Source organism: Piliocolobus tephrosceles, chromosome 2 (assembly GCF_002776525.5).
Source record: "Piliocolobus tephrosceles isolate RC106 chromosome 2, ASM277652v3, whole genome shotgun sequence".
Classification (NCBI taxonomy): domain Eukaryota; kingdom Metazoa; phylum Chordata; class Mammalia; order Primates; family Cercopithecidae; genus Piliocolobus; species Piliocolobus tephrosceles.
The window spans coordinates 84969273-84991756 of record NC_045435.1 but is presented as its reverse complement, the minus strand read 5'-3'; the positions used below and the strand labels follow the sequence as shown (position 1 = coordinate 84991756).

The following is a 22484-nucleotide window of genomic DNA, read 5'->3' as shown; positions in this document are numbered from 1 at the left end:
TACAGGCGTGAGCCACTGCACCCGGCCCTAAAGGCTATTTTTTCTCCCTCTTTTGAGCTTCCCGCCTTTCATTCATGTGTTTCATCCTACTGTTCCAGATGTATTTCCTTTATGTCTCCTTAAAGCAAGTTCTTAGCCTCAGGAGCTTGTTAAAAATGCAGATTCCTAGTGGAGGAACATAATCCACATCAAAACACAAACTCTTAGTCCTTCTGCACTCACCAGGACTCACAAGACTGAGGCAGAGAGGTCACCTTGAGCCAGTATTTTCCAAATTCCCTAGGTGATTACTATACACTCTGAAGTCTAGGATTCTTGGCTTTAGAATTGACCTAAGAACTAAAGGGGAGAAATGTAGTTTATAATCCATGGTGCACCTGAGAATCACCTGGGGATATTTTCAAATTATAGATGCCTGGGCCTTACCTACTGTAGGCCCATGATATGTCCAAGGGGTGAGATCTGAGCATTGTTGTGTTTCTGTTTGTTTTGCTCTTTAAAACATTGCCCAGTGATTTTGCTGTATATCCTTGCTCTAATATATCCACTTCTTATGATTTTCCTTCCCCCTAGGGCTAGATGGCAGCACCCCTGCCTTTGAGAGGGAGCGGCTCATTAATCAGTTCAATGATCCCAGCAACCTCACCACCTGGCTGTTCCTTCTTTCTACAAGGTGAGTGGATCCCAAGAGGCGAGGTCAAAGGAATCTGTACAGGCTGTTGGCCACCTGGGCTGGTACCGCAAAACTCCAAGTTCCCTCAGAAGAGATCAGCTTAGGTTTGTAATTGTTTTTGGGGTCAGAGAGGGGACTTCAAAAGGAAATTATGTTAGCAGGGCAGTCATGATAGTATCATAAAATTTTTTGAGACCTTCATTAACAGTGGTTGTGGCTCATGCCTGTAACCCCAGCACTTTGGGAGGCCAAGGTGGGAGGATTGCTTGAACCCAGGTGTTCAAGACCACCCTGGGCAACATACTAAGACCTTGTCTCTACAAAAAATCAAACAATTAGCTGAGTGTGGTGGCATGTGCCTGTGGTCCCAGCTGCTTGGGAGGCAGAGGCAGGAGGATGGCTTGAATCTGAGAGGTTGAAGCTGCAGTGAGCTCTGATTGAGTCACTACACTCCAGCCTGAGCAACAGTGTGAGACCCTGTCTCATTTTTGAAAAAAACAAACAACAGCAACAAAAAATACCCAAGGGTTTTAATTGGCTTTTCTCTCAGGAGTGTTATGAGGCTTAGATGATGTGGTGAATGTGAAAGTGCTTTAAAAAGGAGAAAGTGCAAGGTAACTGTAAAAGGCTGATGGCATTGTCTCATGCTAAGCAGCTTGAAGGCTGTGCTGCCTTCTGCCATCATAATGCCCTTGGCAGGCTGTGAGCCAGTCATTCTCCTAAGCTGTTAGACTAAAAATAGTGGAAACATCTGTGTGCAGAAGTTTCCCCTCACCAAGGAACATCACTCCAAGGCCAGGATGTGGGGGCCTTATTTGGTACAGAGAAGAGGAGAGTAAGTTTTCTTTCTGAGCTGTTTGACACTTTCATGTTGGATTTCAGGGCACAATTTTCAGTGCTTGAGGAATGTACTGTTTATCAGCAGGACAGCAAAATCCTTGAGTATGTTGTGCTTAGGGCTTAGGACAGAGTAATATTGGGGCAGAAGTCACAGAAGGCAAAAACTGATTTGAAAACCTTTTTTAAGACTAAAGACTCTGTGATTGTTGGCTTGTCTTTTAAAGGGCCGGATGCTTGGGTGTGAATCTGATTGGTGCCAACCGAGTGGTGGTGTTTGATGCTTCCTGGAACCCTTGCCATGACGCCCAGGCAGTATGTCGGGTATACCGTTATGGCCAGAAAAAGCCCTGTTACATCTATCGCCTTGTGGCTGATTACACTCTAGAAAAGAAGATCTATGACCGTCAGATTTCCAAGCAGGGCATGTCAGGTGGGCCATCTTCCAGACTTCAGAGAGGCACATCTATACAGCCTTTTAGTATCAAGGGTGGGAGAGGAGGAGCAGGATATGGGAACACAGGCAGGCTTCGAGAAAGCCATCATTTCCTCCTATCTCATTCTGATTCAAATTGCTTAAAAGGTAATTGACCTCAACTTGTTGAAGGTGAGTTTAATGATAACAACCAAGCTCGTTATACAAGTTCTCCCTTTATATGATGTTTCCAGTGTCACCAGAACCTCAGACCTAGTCTTTGACTTTCAGATATGGGATGACTTTTCATTATTAGTGACAGTTATGCTACTTCTCTCTGTTGACCTTTACAGTTTTTAATGCGGTGTGCTGACTTTCTCCATGTTTTTATCCTTCTAGATCGGGTGGTGGATGATCTAAATCCAATGCTGAACTTTACCCGGAAAGAGGTGGAAAACCTACTGCACTTTGTTGAGAAGGAGCCAGCTCCCCAAGTTTCCTTGAACATAAAGGGGATCAAGGAGTCAGTCCTGCAACTGGCCTGTCTGAAGTACCCTCACCTCATCACCAAGGTAAGAACTTGGTATGCATGCAGTCCCCGGAGTGGGAGTCTTTCTGTCAAGGGAGGCTTGTCTTGTAAGCTTGTTTTCTTCATCCAAAGTGATGTTTCATGCAGGTGACTTGGACTCAAGGGCTTCTTTTTCTTGCCCCACTCAGTCCCCCTCCCTTTCCCCAACCACTTACCCCCTCCCCTAATCTGGTCCTGGGAGTGCTAAGGTTAGCCATGTATAATAATTTGGCCAGTGTGAGTCTTCTTAGCAGAAAGAGAGGGGAAATTTCTAAAAATGTAGTTTGTTAATTATCTGAACTCCCCCATTCTTTTGATAGGGAAGGCAGGCTTTGATGTCTAAAGCTGGTACTAGGTTAGAGCTATAAATTACGCTCTTGACAGAAAGACAGTAAACCAGCCTGTGTATCTATGAGCAGTCTCTTCACTAGTGCTGGAGACAGCCAGGTCTTTTCTTGGTCTTAAAGTAAGGCTCATTGTCCATCAGCCATGTTGATAACTAAATCAACATCCTCCTGTGTCCCCAGGAGCCTTTCGAGCATGAGTCATTGCTCCTGAACCGAAAGGATCACAAGCTAACCAAGGCTGAGAAAAAAGCAGCAAAGAAAAGCTATGAGGAAGACAAACGCACATCAGTCCCCTATACCCGCCCATCGTATGCGCAGTATTACCCTGCCAGTGATCAGAGCCTGACCAGCATCCCCGCCTTCAGCCAGAGAAACTGGTGAGTTGATGCTTCCTGGAACCCTTGCCATGATGCCCAGGCGGTATGTTGGGTATACCATTATGGCCAGAAAGGGGAGGATCTTCTGCTGGGCCGGGCACAAACACCTTTCAACTTGTTCATATTTTAAACAAAAGCAGAGCCTACAACTTGTTCCTTGACTGCTGTGAATTGACGGGCTCTGCTCTAGGGTAGGTGTGAAAGTAGTTCAGCAGCCCTGGTGTTTTGAATGGTTCTGGTTTTGACTGCCCTAGCTGGAAAAGTTAGCTGCTGGTCCATGACCCAGGAGAGTCCTTCTGGACACCTGGGTAGGAGTCGGGGATAAAACTTCCCAAAAAGAGGCCCAGCCATTCCACACAGGTGCATCTTACCCCTAGCACCTTAGTTCTAGGCCTCACTTAGCAGTGATGTTCAAGGATGAAGGATCTGTTCTCGCGGATTACAGTCAGGGAATCCTGTTGCTCCTAAGGGGATTTCATTCTATGTCTGTGCCATGATCTGGAACCAAAAAATCTCTTTTTTGAGTACAACATCTAGACTTGTTCAGAATATTAACAGAATAGAAGCCAACTGCTAAGCAGAGAGAGAGGCTCCTTGTAAGATATTACAGAACAGTTATCTAGGTTTAATTTTTTTTTTTAATTTCAAGACAGTGCCTCACAGCTCTCACGCTCCACTTACTGATCAGATCTGCTACCTGATTCAGTAGTTTGCATTTTTAATTATTTGATTATCTTGAATTAAAAATAATTATTTTATTTGATGGGAACAGATTTAAATTTTCTTTTTTTTTTTTTTTTTTTTGAGACGGAGTCTTGCTCTGTCACCTGGGCTGGAGTGCAGTGGCCGGATCTCAGCTCACTGCAAGCTCCGCCTCCCAGGTTTACGCCATTCTCCTGCCTCAGCCTCCCGAGTAGCTGGGACTACAGGCGCCCGCCACCTCGCCCGGCTAGTTTTTGTATTTTTAGTAGAGACGGGGTTTCACCGTGTTAGCCAGGATGGTCTCGATCTCCTGACCTCGTGATCCGCCCGTCTCGGCCTCCCAAAGTGCTGGGATTACAGGCTTGAGCCACCGCGCCCGGCTTAAATTTTCTTTCTTTTTTTGCGACAGGGTGTTACTCTGTTGCCTAGGCTGGAGTGCAGGGGTGCGATCACAGCTCCCTGCAGCCTCGACCTGCTGGGCTCAAGTGATCCTCACACCTCAGCCTCCCAAGTAGCTGGGACTACAGGTGTGCATCACCTTGCCTGACTAATTAAAAAAATTTTTTTGGCTGGGCGCAGTGGCTCACGCCTGTAATCTCAGCACTTTGGGAGGCTGAGGCAGGCAGATCACCTGAGGTCGGGAGTTCAAGATCAGCTTGACCAACACGGAGAAACCCCCATCTCTACTAAAAATACAAAAATTAGCTGGGTGTGGTGCCGTGTGCCTGTAATCCCAGCTACTTGGGAGGCTGAGGCAGGAGAATTGCTTGAACCTGGGAGGCAGAGGTTGTGGTGAGCCAAGATCGTGCCATTGCACTTTGGCCTGGGCAACAAGAGCGAAACTCTGTCTCAAAAAAAAAATTTTTTTTTCTTCTTTTAGTCGAGATGAGGTCTCACTGTGTTGCCCAGACTGGTCTTGAAGTCATGGGCTCAAGTGCTTCCATATCAGCCTCCCAAAATGTCATAATTACAGGCGTGAGCCACCATGCCCAGCCTAAAATTTTTTTTACTTATTAAGATTCTCATGTTAAAAACAAACAAGCTGCAGCTCCCAGCATGATCGATGCAGAAGACAGGTGATTTCTGCATTTCCAACTGAGGTACCTGGTTCGTCTCATTGGAACTGGTTAGACAGTGGGTGCAGCCCACAGAGGGTGAGCCGATGCAGGGCAGGGCATCACGTCACCTGGGAAGCACAAGGGGTCTGGGGATTTCCCTTTCCTAGCCAAGGGAAGCCATGATGGACTGTACCTGGAAAATTGGTACACTGCTACCCAAATACTGCGCTTTTCCAACGGTCTTAGCAAATGGCACACCAGGAGATTATATCCCATGCCTGGCTCAGTGGGTCCCACGCCCACGGAGCCTTGCTCACTGCTGGTGCAGCACTCCAAGATCGAACTGCAAGGCAGCAGCCTGGCTTGGGGAGGGGTGTCCACCATTGCTGAGGCTTGAATGGGTAAACAAAGCAGTCTGGAAGCTCCAACTGGGTGGAGCCCACCACAGCTCAACCAGGCTTGCCTGCCTCTGTAGATTCCACCTCTGGGGGCAGGGCATAGCTGAATAAAAGGCAGCAGAAACTTCTGCAGACTTAAATGTCCCTGTCAGACAGCTCTGAAGAGAGCAGTGGTTCTCCCAGCACAATGTTTGAGCTCTGAGAACGGACAGTCTGCCTCCTCAAGAGGGTCCCTGACCCCCGTGTAGCCTAACTGGGAGACACTTCCCAGTAGGGGCTGACTGACACCTCATACAGCCAGGTGCCCCTTTGAGATGAAGCCTCCAGAGGAAGGTTCAGGCAGCAATATTTGCTGTTCTGCAGCCTCCGCTGGTGATACCGAGGCACACAGGGTCTGGAGTGGACCTCCAGCAAACTCTAACAGACCTGCAGCTGAGGGACCTGACTGTTAGAAGGAAAACTAACAAACAGAAAGGAATAGCATCAACATCAACAAAAAGGTCATCTACCCCAAAACCCCATCTGTACGTCACCAGCATCAAAGACTAAAGGTAGATAAAACCACAAAGATGGGAAGAAACCAGAGCAGAAAAGCTGAAAATTCTAAAAACCAGAGCACCTCTTCTCCTCCAAAGGATCACAGCTCCTTGCCAGCAACAGAACAAAGCTGGACAGGGAATGACTTTGACAAATTGACAGAAGTAGGCTTCTGAAGGTCGGTAATAACAAACTTCTCCGAGGTAAAGGAGGATGCTCGAACCCATTGCAAAGACGTTAAAAACCTTTAAAAAAACAGTAGATGAATGGCTAACTAGAATAAACAGCATAAAGAAGACCTTAAATGACCTGATGGAGCTGAAAACCATGGCACGAGAACTATGTGATGCATGCACAAGTTTTAGTAGCCAATTCAATCAAGTGGAAGAAAGGGTATCAGTGATTGAAGATCAAATGAATGAAATGAAGCGAGAAGAGAAGTTTAGAGAAAAAAGAGTAAAAAGAAACGAACAAAGCCTCAAAGAAATATGGGACTATGTAAAAAGACCAAATCTACGTCTGATTGGTGTAACAGCACAAATTTATGACATGAGAAGTCGTTAAGGAAAGAAGCTCTCCAAAGCACAGAAACCCACGAAGCCCACAACTGGGAGTGATGGAGAGAAGCCCACAGTAGGAGTGATGGCCGTGTGGCACAGTGAAAAGATGCAGTTGACCACCTGGGAAAAGCCTTGGCAGACTGTAGAGGGAAGTGGAGTAAGGTTGCAGAAGTAGGCTTCTGAAGGTCGGTAATAACAAACTTCTCTGAGCTAAAGGATGTTCAAATGCATTGCAAGGAAGCTGAAAACCTCGAAAAAAGATGAGACAAATGGCTAACTAGAATAAACAGTGTAGAGAAGACCTTAAATGACCTGATGGAGCTGAAAACCATGGCATGAGAACTATGTGACGCATGCACAAGCTTCAGTAGCCGATTTGATCAACTGGAAGAAAGGGTATCAGTGATTGAAGATTAAATGAGTGAAATGAAGCGAGAAAAGTTTAGAGAAAAAAGAGTAAAAAGAAACAAACAAAGCCTCCAAGAAATATGGGACTATGTGAAAAGACCAAATCTATGCTTGATTGGTGTACCTGAAAGTGACAGGGAGAATGGAACCAAATTGGAAAACACTCTTCAGGATATTATCCAGGAGAACTTCCCCAACCTAGCAAGGCAGGCCAACATTCAAATTCAGGAAATACAGAGAACACCACAAAGATACTCTTCGAGAAGAGCAACCCCAAGACACATAATTGTCAGATTCACCAAGGTTGAAAGGAAGGAAAAAATGTTAAGGGCAGCCGGAGAGAAAGGTTGGGTTACCCACAAAGGGAAGCCCGTCAGACTAACGGTGGATCTCTCGGCAGAAACTCCAGTAATTGGAGACCAGCCTTGGCAATATAGTGGGACCCAATCTCAAAAGAGAAAGTTACTCTCTTTCAAAACTTTCAGACTTTATTTCTGTCATTTCCCAAGATAGTATTGCTCAGGAATGGTCTCTTCTCTTTTCCTCTACCAGCGTCCCCCTCTTTTTCCTCCCCCCCCCCCCCCCCCTTTCCCCCCCCCCCCCCCCCCACTCTTTTTTGGGCTTTTCTGTGTAACATCAGGAGTGGACTAAATCTGAGCCCAGTGAGAGAAAAGCCACATGGAGAGAAGATGCGACAAATGGTCCAGGCTGGCTATAAGGAGATGTCAGCTTTGTTTCTGGCTTAGTTCTGGCCCTATGGGGGCACCAGCTTCTCACAGCATTTGATGAGTTCATGATCCTGCTGAGTTTTTTTTTTTTTTGTCCACATGGGTACATGTGAGGAACACTTCTTACCCAAATTCTTAGTCTTAGCCCCTGCAGGGTATGAGGCTTGGGCTGGGTTTCTGTTACATTGATACCTGACCAGGGCCTCTAACTCCTGCCAAACCATCCTAGGAAGACATTGGGGAAACAGGCCAGATAGCACAGGTCTGGGACCCACCTGGGAAGTTGGAGGTCCACAGGGACAAGGGGCTGACCAAAGGGGCCTTTAAAAACCTAAGAGCAATGTGATTGAGGAGTCACGCAGACCAGTTCCAACAGCAGAGTGGTATAAAAGTGTTATTTTATGTGCCAATCTTCAGTCAGATGAGGAAGAATGTATCGGTCCAAGGGTTTCCACACCCCCTCCCCCCCGCCCCAGGGCCAAAGACAAAAGATGCAGACTGAAGAAAGCTTGTAGACAGGGACTTTCCAAAAATCTTAAATCAGTAGAAGCCTGGCTTTTGTACACAGTGCTTTGGCAGCTGCTGCTTGTGTTGTTGTCATGACTGGAGGGGCACTTTGAGGGTTGGTCCAGGCTGGAGCTAGGATGAACTCAATGAAAAGTAATGCAGAAGAGAGAGAGAGGTGTCTGTATTACTTATTGAGACTCAAGGTTTCAGAGAGAAAGTAAAGATGTTTAAAGTTGGGACAGACTATTTTTTAGGATCACCTAAACATGTGTCATTACATGGCCCGTTTTCCATGGGTGAGTGGGGAAAATTCTGCCCATCTCAACTTAACATACGCTGTGGTTAGGAGAACTTTTCCTGCCTTATTGCATCTTGACAGCTTCCTGACTTCCCTTTAGGGACTAACTCCTAGTGTAGATAGTCCAGGTTCTAGAGGAGCAAATACTGTCTTGCGTGTCCAGAAAATATTATTCCACCAACATCTGATTATCCTTAGACTTTGACAGATTTTATCCTTCTGCCTCTTTTGCTACAATTGAGTTCTGCCTTCTAGTCTCCTTTTGAATTAACCAGACCCTGCAGATTCTTCTGATCCTTCTCTGAGCAGCAACTGATGGTGTAGAATGGGGCAGCCTAGAGAGGCTCTGTAGCCTTTGGAGAAAGGTAAGAGTTGTTCTGCCAAACTCTTTTAGTGTCCTTGTCTTTCTCTTACAGGCAGCCAACTTTGAAGGGTGATGAAAAACCTGTGGCCAGTGTTCGTCCTGTACAGTCCACCCCCATCCCCATGATGCCCCGGCATGTCCCACTGGGAGGCAGCGTAAGCGCTGCCTCCAGCACAAATCCATCCATGAACTTTCCGATCAACTACTTGCAGCGTGCAGGAGTCCTTGTGCAGAAGGTGGTCACCACGACAGGTGGGAACTCCTAGGTTCTGTGGCAGAGCTGCTGTCCCTTTTAAAATTACTTTGTTCATTTAGGAAGTATCTATTAAACACCTTTTGTATTTTTGACCTTACTATACTTGGCACTGTTGGTAAAAAATAGGGAAGACAACAGTCCCTGGTCTTGAGGAATTTGGATTCTAGTGAAATACCTTAAGAATAACAACACAGAACTGGGTTTTCTTGGATTTGGTGGGTGAGATAGACTCTGAGCGCTGCAGGAATTGTGGAAATGTCACTGGAACACAGGGTCGGTCTCAGGTTCTTATAGAGCTGTGAATATGCTGAGCCCTGCCTGACTGTAGAGCCATCTGGGTTTAAAAGACAGCTGTCAACCTTTGTACATAATTAGAAGATCTGAATTGTCACTTGCCTCTACCTTTGCGAGTCTGATGTAAATTGAGCATGGTGGGCCAGTCAGCAGTGGTGGAAGGTAGCCAACCCATCCACTCTTGTTTTGTAATTCAGTATAATTAGGATGGAAAACATTTTGTGATCCTGTTTTTTATCTTGTTATTTAGAAATATTTGTAATATATAAATTATTATTATTATTATTATTTTGAAGATGGAGTCTTGCTCTGTTGCTCAGGCTGGAGTGCACGATCTTGGCTCACTGCACTCCCAGGCTCAAGCGATTCTTCTGCCTCAGCTTCCCGGGTTGCTGGGATTACAGGCATGCACCACCATGCCCAGTGAACTTTTTTGTATTTTGGTAGAGATGGGGTTTCACCATATTGCCCAGGGTGGTTTCAAACTCCTGAGCTCAGGCAGTTCACCCGCCGTGGCCTCTCAAAGTGCTGTGATTACAGGTGTGAGCCACTGCACCCGGCCAATATATACATTTTAATGAAAAGATCTTAACTGATTTTTCTAAGTAAAAAATTTGAAACAAATGAAAAAGAGAGCCCCTTGTAATCCTATTATCTACTAATTCTTGAAAATACTGTTTCCCAGGTGTGGGTAATGCCAGCAAGGAAGAAGATTAGGCCATTTTTGGAGCCTAAAGTGATGTGGAGCAGATACGTGCAAATAGTTTAGGGAGGAGGAAAAAAATACATAGAAACAACCATCTGAACTAAAACATTTTTCACACCAGAAACTATGAATTTCTATTTAAATCAAGGGAAATTGATTGCAAAGATAATCAGCTCAAATTTCTGGCGAGGTTCCTGTTTTCATAGTATTCTTTGTTTAGATAATTGTGAAAGATCCGGCTTGCTTTACCTTCCTTGGTTTTGGACCTATGCCCCACTGAGAGGCTGTAGGGAAACCAATGAAGAACTGGGGTAGATGTGGGACTTTGCAATTTTCCCCCCTTCCTTCAGTCAGGCCCCGTGCAATCTAAATTTAAGATCTGTGTTTTTCCTAGATATTGTTATTCCTGGACTGAACAGCTCCACAGATGTACAGGCAAGAATTAATGCTGGTGAGAGCATCCACATCATCCGTGGGACAAAAGGTAAGAGCCTGACCAAGGACCTGTCCCCTACCTTTGGTTGAAAGTGCTGGGCTGGGAAGAAGAATAAATATGTGTGACTTGAGCTAGACAGGGCATAGAAATCATCCCATTAGGATGTCACATTTGGGAACTGAATGAGAAAATAGCATTTGTAGGAGCTTAGGGGAGTTGGGTTGAGCCCATAGGATATTAGTCAGTGGTTTAAAAGAAGGAAATTAGGGTCCCTACATTTCTCTATCTTGCTGTCTTTTTTTTTTTTGAGACGGAGTCTCGCTCTGTTGCCAGGCTGGAGTGCAGTGGCGCGATCTTGGCTCACTGCAACCTCCACCTCCCAGGTTCAAGCAATTCTTCAGCCTCAGCCTCCCAAGTAGCTGGGACTACAGGCACGTGCCACCACACCCAGCTAATTTTTGTACTTTTTTTTTTTTTTTTTTTTTTAAGTAGAGACGGGGTTTCATTATGTTGGCCAGGGTGGTCTCGATTTCTTGACCTCATGATCTGCCCACCTTGGCTTCCCAAAGTGCCGGGATTACAGGCGTGAGCCACCATACCCAGCCCTTACTGTCATTTTTATGAGAATCTTGGGATGGGACAAGTAGACACAAGGAGACCAAAATTGGAGGGAAAGAGTGGTGGAATGGGTTATAAGCCTACATATATTTACCCACTTGCTTGGAGCAGGGTGGGAGTCCCCTGATAGGAAATGTATTATGTGGATGAATTACACATGGGTTGCATGATAGAATTTTTGCATGTGGTAATTTGAAAAGTCCACATCTGCTTCTGTCTTCCTTACAGGGGGGCATGAGATTGGCGGAATAAAAAAGCTGGGCTAAACAGTGTTGAGACACAATCTAAGCCTGTTTTTCCCCCTCTTTTCTGCACCCACATCTTCTAACCAAGCCTGTTTTACATATTAGCCTTTAAGCCCCATGATTGTGTGAGGCTCTTTAAGACTTTTTGTTCAGTAAAGAGATTTTGCCCTAGCTTCTATTGGATTAGAATACCTTTGAGGTTAGGGAAAAAGTGCCATGAAATACCCGGACTCACAGAAAACACCATTCCCAGCCTCCTTACTGGATTCTTCCTAGTCTAGATCCCAGCCCCCTTTACTGCTCTCTTCCTAGTGTATAGCAGGAGTCACCAAACTCTATGCCCCATGGGCCAAATCTAGCCTGCTACCTGTTGTAATATCTGCAAGATAAGAGTGGGTTTTACATTTTCAATTGGTTGAAAAAAAAATCAAAAGAGTAATATTTTGTGACGTGAAATTATATGAATTTCACATTTCAGTGACCATAAAGATTTATTGGAGAACAGTCATGCCAAGCTGTTTTTGTGTTACAGCAGCAGAATTGAGGAGTTACAACAGAGACTTCATGGCTTATAAAGCTCTTATAAAAACTATCGGGCTCTTGTTTTTGTTTTGTTTTGTTTTGTTTTTTGAGATGGAGTCTTGCTCTGTCATCAAGGCTGGAGTGCAGTGGTGTGATCTCGGCTCACTGCAAACTCTGCCTCCCAGGTTCATGCCATTCTCCTGCCTCAACCTTCCAAGTAGCTGGGACTACAGGCACCCACCACCACGCCCAGCTAATTTTTTGTATTTTTTAGTAGAGACCAGGCTTCACCATGTTAGCCAGGATGGTCTCAATCTCCTGACCTCGTGATCCTCCTGCCTCAGCCTCCCAAAGTGCTGGGATTACAGGCGTGAGCCACCATGCCTGGCCCAAAAACTATCTGGCTCTTATAAAAAAGTTTGTCAACTCCTGGCCTAAAGGCAGCACTGACATTCAAGGAGGTTGATCAAATGACATACCCAAGGCTGAAGAGAAGATAGATTAGTGCCTTGTGGGAATAGAATGCAGGTCTTTCTTGAATTATTCCTACTAGGGGAGAGAGGATATTGAAGCAATAAGTTTCCTTCCTTCCCAATCAAGAGGAGGACCTGGGCCAGAGTGCCTGGGAACATAGGATGCCAACTTACTCTCTTTTGTAGTACCTTATTTATTTCTCCATTGCATTGAACCCTTCCTGATATTTTGTGGTGTAAGTCTCTGTCTCCCTCTCTAGAGACTAAGCTCCATGAGACAGGGCCTTTTTCTGCCTTGTGCATTCTAGTGTCCAGAATAGTGCCTGGCAGATGGTAGTCATGTAATCAATGTTTGTGAAATAAATGAATAATTATGAGTCCATAGCTCAGTCACCCCACTCCTTATTTCAGGGATCTTGGGAGATGGTATAGCTAATTGCATAGCTATTTACAAGCCCATGGCGCATACCCTGGAGTTTCCCAGGATTGGCTGTATTAAATGTCTGCTTCTAACTGTCTTCCTCATATCTATTCTTAGGGACATACATCCGTACCAGTGATGGACGGATCTTTGCTGTCCGGGCAACTGGCAAACCAAAGGTTCCTGAAGATGATCGGATGGCTGCCTCAGGTGTGATGGCTTTTACTTTCCATTTTACTTTTCAAACATTTGTTTGCTTTGTTTTGGTTAGGTATTAACTTATTATGTGAACAGATAATATGTACATGGTTCACAATTCAGAATGTACACAAAGAGGTAAAGTGAAAAGTAAGTTTTTTTTTTTTTTTTTTTTGAGATGGAGTTTCGCTCTGTTGCCCAGGCTGGAGTGCAATGGTGCAATCTCAGCTCACTGCAACCTCCACCTCCCATGTTCAAGTGATTCTCCCGCCGCAGCCTCCTGAGTAGCTGCAATTACAGGAGCTTGCCACCACGCCCAGCTAATTTTTGTATTTTTAGTAGAGGTGGGATTTCACCATGTTGATCAGGCTGGTCTCGAACTCCTGACCCCGTGATCCGCCTGCCTCGGCCTCTCAAAGTGCTGGGATTACAGGCGTGAGCCACCATGCCAGGCCATAAGTTTTTCTTCCACCATGGTCGCAGCCATCCATTGCTCCTCCTTATTTTATTTTATTTATTTTTTTTGAGACAGAGTCTTGCTCTGTCACCCGGGCTGGAGTGCAGTAGTGCAATCTCAGCTCACTGCAACGTCCATCTCCCGGATTCAAACAATTCTTCTGACTCAGCCTCCCGATTAGCTGGAATTACAAGTGCATGCCACCACACCCAGCTAATTTTTGCATGTTTCGTAGAGATGGGGTTTCACCATGTTGCCCAGGCTGGTCTCCAACTCCTGACCTCAAGTGATCCACCCACCTCGGCCTTCCAAATTGCTGGTGTCAAGGTGTGAGCCACCTTGCCCAGCCAACTTTCTTTGTATTTTTTAAAACAAATGCTAACACACCATAAAATACTATTTACTCCTTTTTTCACTCACCAGTAATAGTTTATTCCTTATCATTTCTTCTAGATGTGTCTCCTTGAAGGTTCGCACAGGATGAGCTATAACACAATGTATTAACTAGTTCCCTGTCAACATACGTTTTGATTATTATACTCCACCATCACTGACAGTGCTTTTTCAGAGGTGGTTATATCTATAGGATATGTTCCTTAAAGTGGGATTGCCAGGTCAAAGGGTATATGTGTGGCACATGAACAGTGTTAAGAACTCTTGCCAAGTTCCCCTCAGTGGGAGTGGTTCTCATTGAATCCTCCCATCCCAAGCTAGAATTCTAGAGGGCTAGAATACTCTTATTCCCTGCTTTGTATTATGGAAATTTCAAATTTTCATACATACAGAAAAGTTGAAAAAGAGCACCATGAGCACACATATGTCCTGCACCTAGATTTAATGATTGTTGGTTTTCATAAACCTTCTTCTTTCTCTCCCTCCCTTTCTATTATTTGAGTCATTTGTAAGTTGAAGATATCATGTCATGTTTTTCATCATGTCATTTTGTCTCTAAGTACTTCAACATACATCTGCTAAGATTAAAGATATTCTGTTCCTAGCCACAGTATCATTATTACACTAAAGAAAGCTAACAGTTCCATAAAATTACCTAGTATTCCAAAATTGAGATTTCCTATTTGTCCCAGTTGTCTTTCATAGCTATGGATTTTGTTTTGTTTTCAAATCAGAATGAAGTGCTTTTTAGCTTGATTTTCCTCTTTCTCCCACACTGATCACTGACTGTCTCTTACTGCCAGAAAAAATTTGACTAGTTTTAAGAATGATCTCTTAGTGTTTCACATCCCTTATCTCATAGGATTCACTTTGGTATACTTTTACAGTTTGGGGAACTGGGGTGCAGAAAAGTTACATGTCTTGTCATAGATAGACTTATTTCTGGGGTCAAAGAATTTCTTTGTGACTGGAAAAGGTTGACTGGGTGATGTTGTTTAGATGTCAAACTATTATAATTTTGGGGACTACAGGATAGGATTTTTTTTTAATGGAGTTTTCTCCTCTACCCTTCTTCTCTCCCTGGCCACTCTGGTTCTCAGTTACCTACATTTTGTCCCCAGGTTCCCAGGGACCTTCTTGCGAGTCCACAAGCAACGGCAGACACAGTGCCTCATCACCCAAAGCCCCCGATCCTGAGGGGCTGGCCAGGCCTGTCTCTCCTGACAGCCCAGAGATCATCAGTGAGCTTCAGCAGTATGCAGATGTGGCTGCTGCCCGGGAATCCCATCAGAGCTCCCCAGGCGCCAATGCCGCCCTGCCTGGCCCCCCGGCCCAACTTATGGACAGCAGTGCTGTTCCTGGGACAGCTCTCGGAACTGAGCCTCGACTAGGGGGTCATTGCCTCAATAGTTCCCTCTTGGTGACTGGCCAGCCCTGTGGTGATAGGCACCCAGTGCTGGACTTAAGGGGCCACAAGCGAAAGTTGGCCACACCACCTCCTGCCCAGGAGTCATCCCGCCGGCGGTCCAGGAAGGGTCATCTGCCAGTCCCCGTGCAGCCGTATGAACACGGGTATCCAGTCTCTGGCGGGTTTGCCATGCCACCCGTCTCCTTAAACCATAACCTCACCACCCCCTTCACCTCCCAGGCTGGGGAGAACTCCCTGTTTATGGGCAGTACCCCCTCCTACTACCAGCTGTCCAATTTGCTGGCAGATGCCCGCCTGGTGTTTCCAGTGACTACTGACCCTCTGGTGCCAGCAGGCCCCGTCAGTTCCTCTTCCACGGCTACCTCAGTCACTGCCAGCAACCCCTCCTTCATGCTCAACCCTTCTGTGCCAGGGATACTACCCAGCTATTCACTCCCATTCTCACAGCCACTCCTGTCCGAGCCGAGGATGTTTGCGCCTTTTCCTTCCCCTGTCTTGCCCAGCAACCTTTCGCGGGGCATGTCTATCTATCCAGGCTACATGTCCCCACATGCAGGCTACCCAGCTGGTGGCCTTCTACGGTCCCAGGTGCCTCCATTTGACTCTCATGAGGTCGCCGAGGTGGGGTTCAGCTCCAATGATGATGAGGATAAGGACGATGATGTGATAGAGGTCACTGGGAAATAGCTGGGGAGCCCCTCCCCACCTCACTTGGGGCCCCCAGCAGGTTGCCCACCAAGCTGGAAGGCAGTGATTTAGACTTTTTGAGAATAGGACACTTGGCAGGAGGGAAAAGGAAGAGGACAAAGGAGGGTGGTTGGCCAAAGTGGCAGAGCTCTGTTGCTGTTTAACAAAAGAGGCAAAAAAAAAAAAAAAAAAGGTCCAACAGAGCAGCAATAGTGGGAAATCAGGGAACCAAAACAGGGATGGAGGGGCAGTGCAGCCTCTTTTCCTTCCTGCCTTGCTTATGCTGTCTGTTTGCTTGCTCGCCCATCTGAGTGTAGAAGCATACATCCCATTTCTGTTTTTGGGAACATTCTCTCCCAAGAGAGCTGCCTTACTAGGTGACTTAGCTTGGCCTGGGGAGGGGATTGAAGGGAGGGAGAATGAGTGAGAGAAGGAGGGTGGGTAGCGGGAGCAGACTGTGATCCCATGTGAAGTGGGGTCTTTTTAGGGGTTGGGAAGGAAGCTGACCAGGTATGTGTGTTTATGAGTGTGTGGGTGTATGTTTATGTATGTATGTATGTATATGTATGGAACAGAGCAGGGGTGAAGGTGGGAGGGGAGGGAGGGAAGAACTAAGAGGGAAACTGAAAAATGAATTTATCTTTCTTTAAATGGAAGTCAGTTTGGTGGTTCATGGCACCTATTAGTGTGAACATCAGGGTGAGCCCAGAAGAGCCATGGAAATCACAAGTTTCCTTCTAGATGGGTGAAGAGAAGGCCCATCTAACTTAAGTCTCTGGTTTTCAGAGCCACATTTGTGTGAGAATGTGGGGAAATTCATGAGAGAAAATGGGCATTACCAATCTATGTCTCTTAACCCCGGTGGCTATGTCTCTTAACCCCGGTGGCTATCTCTGAGCAGCTCTCCCTTTCCAGCGTGGAAGGTTGTCTGTGTGCAGAGGCTGGGAGGGAGAAGCACTGCAGTATGTGAATGAAAGATCGTAGAGTTGTGGCTGGAAAAGACATTTTTCACCAGGGTAGAACTGAGCCCCCAGCTGCCTATCCTGATAGTCTTTCCTGTTTCTTTCCTTCCCCTTTAGAGAGCTCCATGTTAATTTATTTCTTATGGGCAATTATTTATTACTTGGACTTTTCATGTGTCTTGTTTATTTGGGGGTGGGGTGGGGGGAGGTTAGGGGTGAGGAGGGTAGGAGATAGAAAGGGAAGTTTTAAGATATCCCAGACCCTATAGCCACTGGTGAAAAACAATCCTGGATGGATGGTAAATTGACCAGGGAAAGAGTTAGGTTTGACCAAGGTTTGGATTAAACAACTATATTTTTGAGAGATGGCTTTTCAGGAAGATCAGGGAATCCTGAGACTGGATAGTTAGTGGAGGGTGGGACTCATTCCACAGAAATTGAAAGTTGTGATCATGGAGTTTGCAATTGGGAAGTAAGAGACCCCAGAGTTGGAGCTATATCCTCCTGGGATGACCTTAGAGGCTGGCTCTCTATGCCGAACAGTGAAGCTGTAGATAGGTGGTTGCTGGGTTGAGGGACTATTGATTTCTTGTTAGGAAATGTCTTCAAGTAATCCATGTAGGCCTGGTGTCTGCTGCCTCCATCTTTCAAGGAACATAGAGGAGCCCTTTCTCTGTAGGAGCCCTAAGTCTGGGTTTTACCTTAAAAGAATGCGCCAGTCATTCTGGGTCTCCCCTTATTGCCATTGCCAGGGGAGGGTCGTCTAGTCCTTAAGCATAAACACTGGCTGTCTTCCTATTGGTGTCCCTGCCCCCTCTGCATCCACCACCCCAAGACTTTGCCAGACGGTTCTTTATGATGAACAAACTTTGGCTTTAGAGCTTTACCACTTACCCATGGCTCCCTCCTTACTGGGCAGGTGCCGTACCTGCCTCTTCCCAGCCCAGAAGGCAGCTTAGTCAGGTTATCCCAGTAGTAGCTCCTGCAGCTCTTCTGACCAGCCCATTTCCATCTTTGGAGGGCCTTAGCAGACTCTGGGGTATTGTCCTCAGAGAAGAGACAAGGACATGATGGATGGGGTGCATGTGTATATGTGTGTTTGTCTGCTGTCCAGTAACACCAAAAGTGGAACTTAAGAAGCTTTGTGTTTTCATAAGCACCCTGCCAGACACTTAACTCTTCTACTCATGGAAGCCTTAGATCTACAATTTAGCTATGCAAATTATTTTAATAATTTAAAAATAGCAGTTCCAACCAGTGCTTTCTCTTTCAGATGCATCCCAAGAATGGATGGTGAAGGGACTCAGTTGGAGTGGGCTCTCAGGTTGAGGCTGGTGCAGTAGGAGTGAGCTAGACTGAATCTCCAATTTACAGGACACACTCAGAACCTGGGTTACACTGATGCCTCTCAGGCCCTGGAGCACTGGGATCCCAGAGACGCGTGTGTGCAAGTGTGTATGTGTGTGTATGTGTTGTGTGTGTGTATGTGTTGTATGTGTGTTTTGTCGGGAGAAGAGGGTATTTCTGTGTTCAATTCTAGGAAATCACTGTACCAACCTCCAAGAATCCGGAAACCTTCCCAGCCGGGAACTGAAACCATTCCCTGGAGGGATGGGCTTGACTTTTGAAGTTGACAGAAAGTAAATGGGTATTCTGAGAGGCAGCACATGCTTACTCTCTACCCATTGTTCCAGGGACTGAGTCTTGCTTCTACTCAGCAGAGGCCATCATTCTGAGAGGCTGACCTGACTAGAGAAGACTTTCTCTCATATGTGCAGTTTCTATTGTGTAGAGGGGTTGGGGGTGGGATCATGGGAAATTGGAGTGCTACCAGGTCCATGGTTTTTGCTTTTTTTTTTTTTTTTTTTTAAGAAAAGAACCTGAAAACACTTCTGACTTTTCCGCTGTCTCTTTATGTGTGCTGGTAGGCAAATGTGCATGCACACCAAACATAAGCATGTTTGTGAGGGAAGCGGGAAGTATCTCAGAGCCTAAGAACTATGTTTTACAGTTTCTTTGATCATAAACACTTGGTGGTGTCTTCCACCCACCATCCAGGCCTGAGGGGGGGTTGTGGCTGGTAATAAGAGGGAGGGCAGAAAATCAGGCCTAGGCATTTTCCCTTACCATTGTCTTCATGAAATGTTTTCAAGGGCCTCTCAAGCCCCATTCATCTGGTTTAGCCAAGTTCTCAGCCTGGGAACACAGTACTACTTAATGATTCAGGTTTACCATTTATAGTGATGCTTGATTTCCTTAATATATTTGTAGCTAAAAATTGAACAGGGACAAAGTAGCTATTTAAGAAAGGAAGTGAACCATGTTGGGTCATATAATTTTATTTAGATTGGATATCTATGAAGTCCACGCTCCTTTGAGTTACGCTTCTTAGCCATCTATCTCATCATCTCCTGATTTAAGGATAATTCTGTCTGGTCCTTGGAGCTCTCTTCCCTAGGAATTAGTGTGTGGAGTCTCTATATGCTTGTGATTCACAACTAAATATGAAATTTCTCAATTCAGGAGCAGGAAGCAAAGTGCTGGGGTAAAGTTTTGCAGATTGGTTGAAACACTTAGCCAAACTTAAGTGACCTAGGTAGGACCATCACTCCCAAAGTTGTCAGCAGAGAAGGGCCCTCTATGTCAGTCTATTCAAGCCTGGTATTGCTCTGAAATTAAGTCCTCATCCCATGGGGAAGGTCTTTTGGGGGCTTTACATTCTTTGTTACTAGTGTTCTGGATATTACCTTCTGCTTTCCACTTCTGTTTTTTTTTTTTTTTTTTTTTTTTTTGAGATGGAGTCTTGCTCTGTTGCCCAGGCTGGAGTGCAGTGGCATAATCTTGGCTCCCTGCAACCTCCACTCACGGGTTCAAGCGATCCTCCTGCCTCAGCCTCCCAAGTAGCTGGGATTACAGGTGCACACCACTATGCCCAGCTAATTTTTGTAATTTTTAGTAGAGACGGGGTTTCACCATGTTGGTCAGGCTGGCCTTGAACTCCTGACCTCAAGTGGATCTGCCCGCCTCGGCCTCCCAAAATGTTGGGATTACAGGCATGAGCCACTGTTCCCGGCCCCCACTTCCTTTTTTGATTTCTCAGAAGATCAATCTTTCCCTTCTGAGCCATGGCCTTCTGTGCACCCAGCTCAGTGGCTGTTCACCCCCAAAACTAAGTGAAGTCATCCTTCCCCAAAAGGACACCCGGGAGATGTTCTGGCCCTCTGCTGACTACTCCCAGGAATCAGTATCTGAAGGACTATTTGAGAATGCTATGCTCTCCATTGGTCACCTTCAGACTCTGTTCCCCTGCTGCCAGCTCTTCTCTTCTGCCCTGTGTATTTTGCTGTGATCCCCTTAATGCCTTTTCTGTGCTACTAGCTTGGCCCTAGGCCTTTTATGAATATCTGAGTCTTATAACGATGAACTTCTTGAGCAGGCAGTGTCCAACTTCTTTGCTCTTCAGGGACCTGAGTGTGCACCTTTCGCTTTTGCAGGTCTATTTGACATAGTAATCTAGTGCGTTGGGGAGGGGTAGCCAAGCAGGCTGCAGTGTCTGCAATGCAGAGGGCTTGGGGAGGTTTGGGTACTCTCTGCTGCCACTACTGGGATGATATTCAGAAGAGAGAGGACCTCATACTGTGACCGGACCCAGGACCCTCCCTGGAAGAGAGCTCAGCCCAGCTGTGTGTGTGTGTGCGCGCGCGCGTGTGTATGTGTGTGTGTGCTGTGCTCATCTGCACCTGGGTGTAAAATGACTGTTATCTGGTTGTGTTACTCAGGGTGGGCTGGGGACTCACCAGAAGAATCCCCCCAGCCTGCCCAAGACAGGTTTTTCCCTTGTACCATCTTCAGAGAGGTCAGGGGAAGAGGGTCCAGGTGGGTTAAGGGGGGTCGCTATGGATAACCACTAAGACCAGACTGCTGCCAGGAGGAGTGGGGATAATGAGGTGGCCCCAGGGTCCTGGCACCTGGCTTTGGTTTTCCGTCTTCTTTCCTCAGGACGCCCCTGAGGCCTGGGACCTGTGCCTGGCTTTGAGGAGCATCTGTGGCTGGGTGATCCAGCTGCTGGTGTGATCATGGGCTTCCCTCCTCTCAGCAGGGCAGGCGCTCCTGCCCCAGAGACTGGGCAACTGGCTGTTTCTATGACGTATTTATTTTTACTTGTGTTTCATGTCACTTTTTTAAAAAAAAAAAAAGCAAACAGAACAATTGTAAGTCAGTATAACTGCCTATCAGTTTTCTTTATTTCTCTTTTTGTAAAATAAAATTTAAACTCAAGAAGGTAGTGTTGCTTGATCAAGGAATTGTCTGGATAGCTGTTTGGCTGGGTGGTGGTGAAAGGAATAGATCTTAGAACATAGTGGGCTCTGGGATAGCCCTTGGGTGGTGAGATAGGCAGGAGCAGAAGGAAGACTGCTGGCAGGCTCTTTGTTGCAGTGGGGTTCACTGGGCTTTTTCTGCTTTTGTTCACCTGAAGAAGGATGTATTACCAGGCTCCAGGGGAAACAGCAAGCTGACTTCAGAATGGCTTGAAGCTAGCTGGTCCTCAGCCAAGGCAAGACCAGTGAAGGGGCAGCCCTGACTAGACCAGTGAGTGGCTGGGGATTGGGCACAATGCCTTCAGAGGGTGAGAGATGGTGTGTCTGTGAGTGGCTGGTGGCAGCGAAAGCATTCTTATTGCATGTGTATTCTCTGATTGTCATCTGTGTTGGGGAATCTAAGTCACTGGCCCACAGAGTTAACCAGAGCTTTGGAGTGTGATGAGAGGTGGGGGAAGGAAGGGAAAGTCTACTCCAGCTTCCTGTTTAATTCTTCAAGGGGAGGGGCCCTGGGGAAACAATTTTCTGGAAATGTACAAAGAAGGATAGAGAAAGAATCTCTGTAGTGATTCCTTGGACAGAGGAAGGCAAGAGGAGATGAAGGCCAAGTCTGGACTCATGATAGGGGAATCTGTGCTATTGGGAGATAAGATTGGGAGTGAAGGCCAAGCGCAGTGGCTCACGCCTGTAATCCCAGCACTTTGGGAGGCTGAGGCGGGCGGATCACGAGGTCAGGAGAACGAGACCATCCTGGCAAAACACGGTGAAACCCCATCTCTACTAAAAATGTAAAAAAAAAAAATTAGCCGGGCGTGGTGGCGGGTGCCTGTAGTCCCAGCTTCTCGGGAGGCTGAGGCAGGAGAATGGTGTGAACCTAGGAGGCGGCGGAGTCTGCAGTGAGAGGAGAATGTGCCACTGCACTCCAGCCTGGGCGACAGAGCGAGACTGAGACTCCGTCTCAAAAAAAAAAAAAAAAAAAGATTGGGAGTGGAGGGTGGTAGCAGATGGCTGGGCGAGCTTGTTTACTCCAACTTGTTACAAGGGGTTGGAATAAAGTGCCTTGCAGAGTAGGCTGCTGCCTCCTGGTGGCCAGCCGCTGCCTTGCAGGGATCCTGCCAAGGGACTTCACTTGGCACTGTTGGAAGCAGCCTGAGGTGAACCTGGGCGGGCTGATGTGATGGCCTGCAGCTCCAGTCACCAGCGGACTCTCTTTCCACAAAAGAGGTGCTGAAGCTCCTGAGGCACATGCTGAACTCTGATGTGGGGCTCTAGAGTTCCCCAGTTAGGCTAA

General features: G+C 46.4%; 1 protein-coding gene across 6 annotated transcripts in view; it reads left to right on the top strand.

The window, feature by feature from the left end:
- The window catches only part of RAD54L2 (RAD54 like 2), a 131330-nt gene extending 110178 nt beyond the window's left edge, over nucleotides 1-21152 (top strand). For all 6 annotated transcript variants that reach the window (XM_023195612.2, XM_023195607.2, XM_023195611.2 and 3 more), the window contains 8 exons: nucleotides 574-673; nucleotides 1738-1943; nucleotides 2325-2497; nucleotides 3021-3217; nucleotides 8830-9029; nucleotides 10428-10517; nucleotides 12866-12958; nucleotides 14918-21152. In XM_023195612.2, the coding sequence (XP_023051380.1) occupies nucleotides 574-673; nucleotides 1738-1943; nucleotides 2325-2497; nucleotides 3021-3217; nucleotides 8830-9029; nucleotides 10428-10517; nucleotides 12866-12958; nucleotides 14918-15912 (2054 nt within the window). In that variant the 3' untranslated portion in view covers nucleotides 15913-21152. The remainder of the gene's footprint in view (nucleotides 1-573; nucleotides 674-1737; nucleotides 1944-2324; nucleotides 2498-3020; nucleotides 3218-8829; nucleotides 9030-10427; nucleotides 10518-12865; nucleotides 12959-14917) is intronic.
- Nucleotides 21153-22484: the final 1332 nt, after the last annotated feature.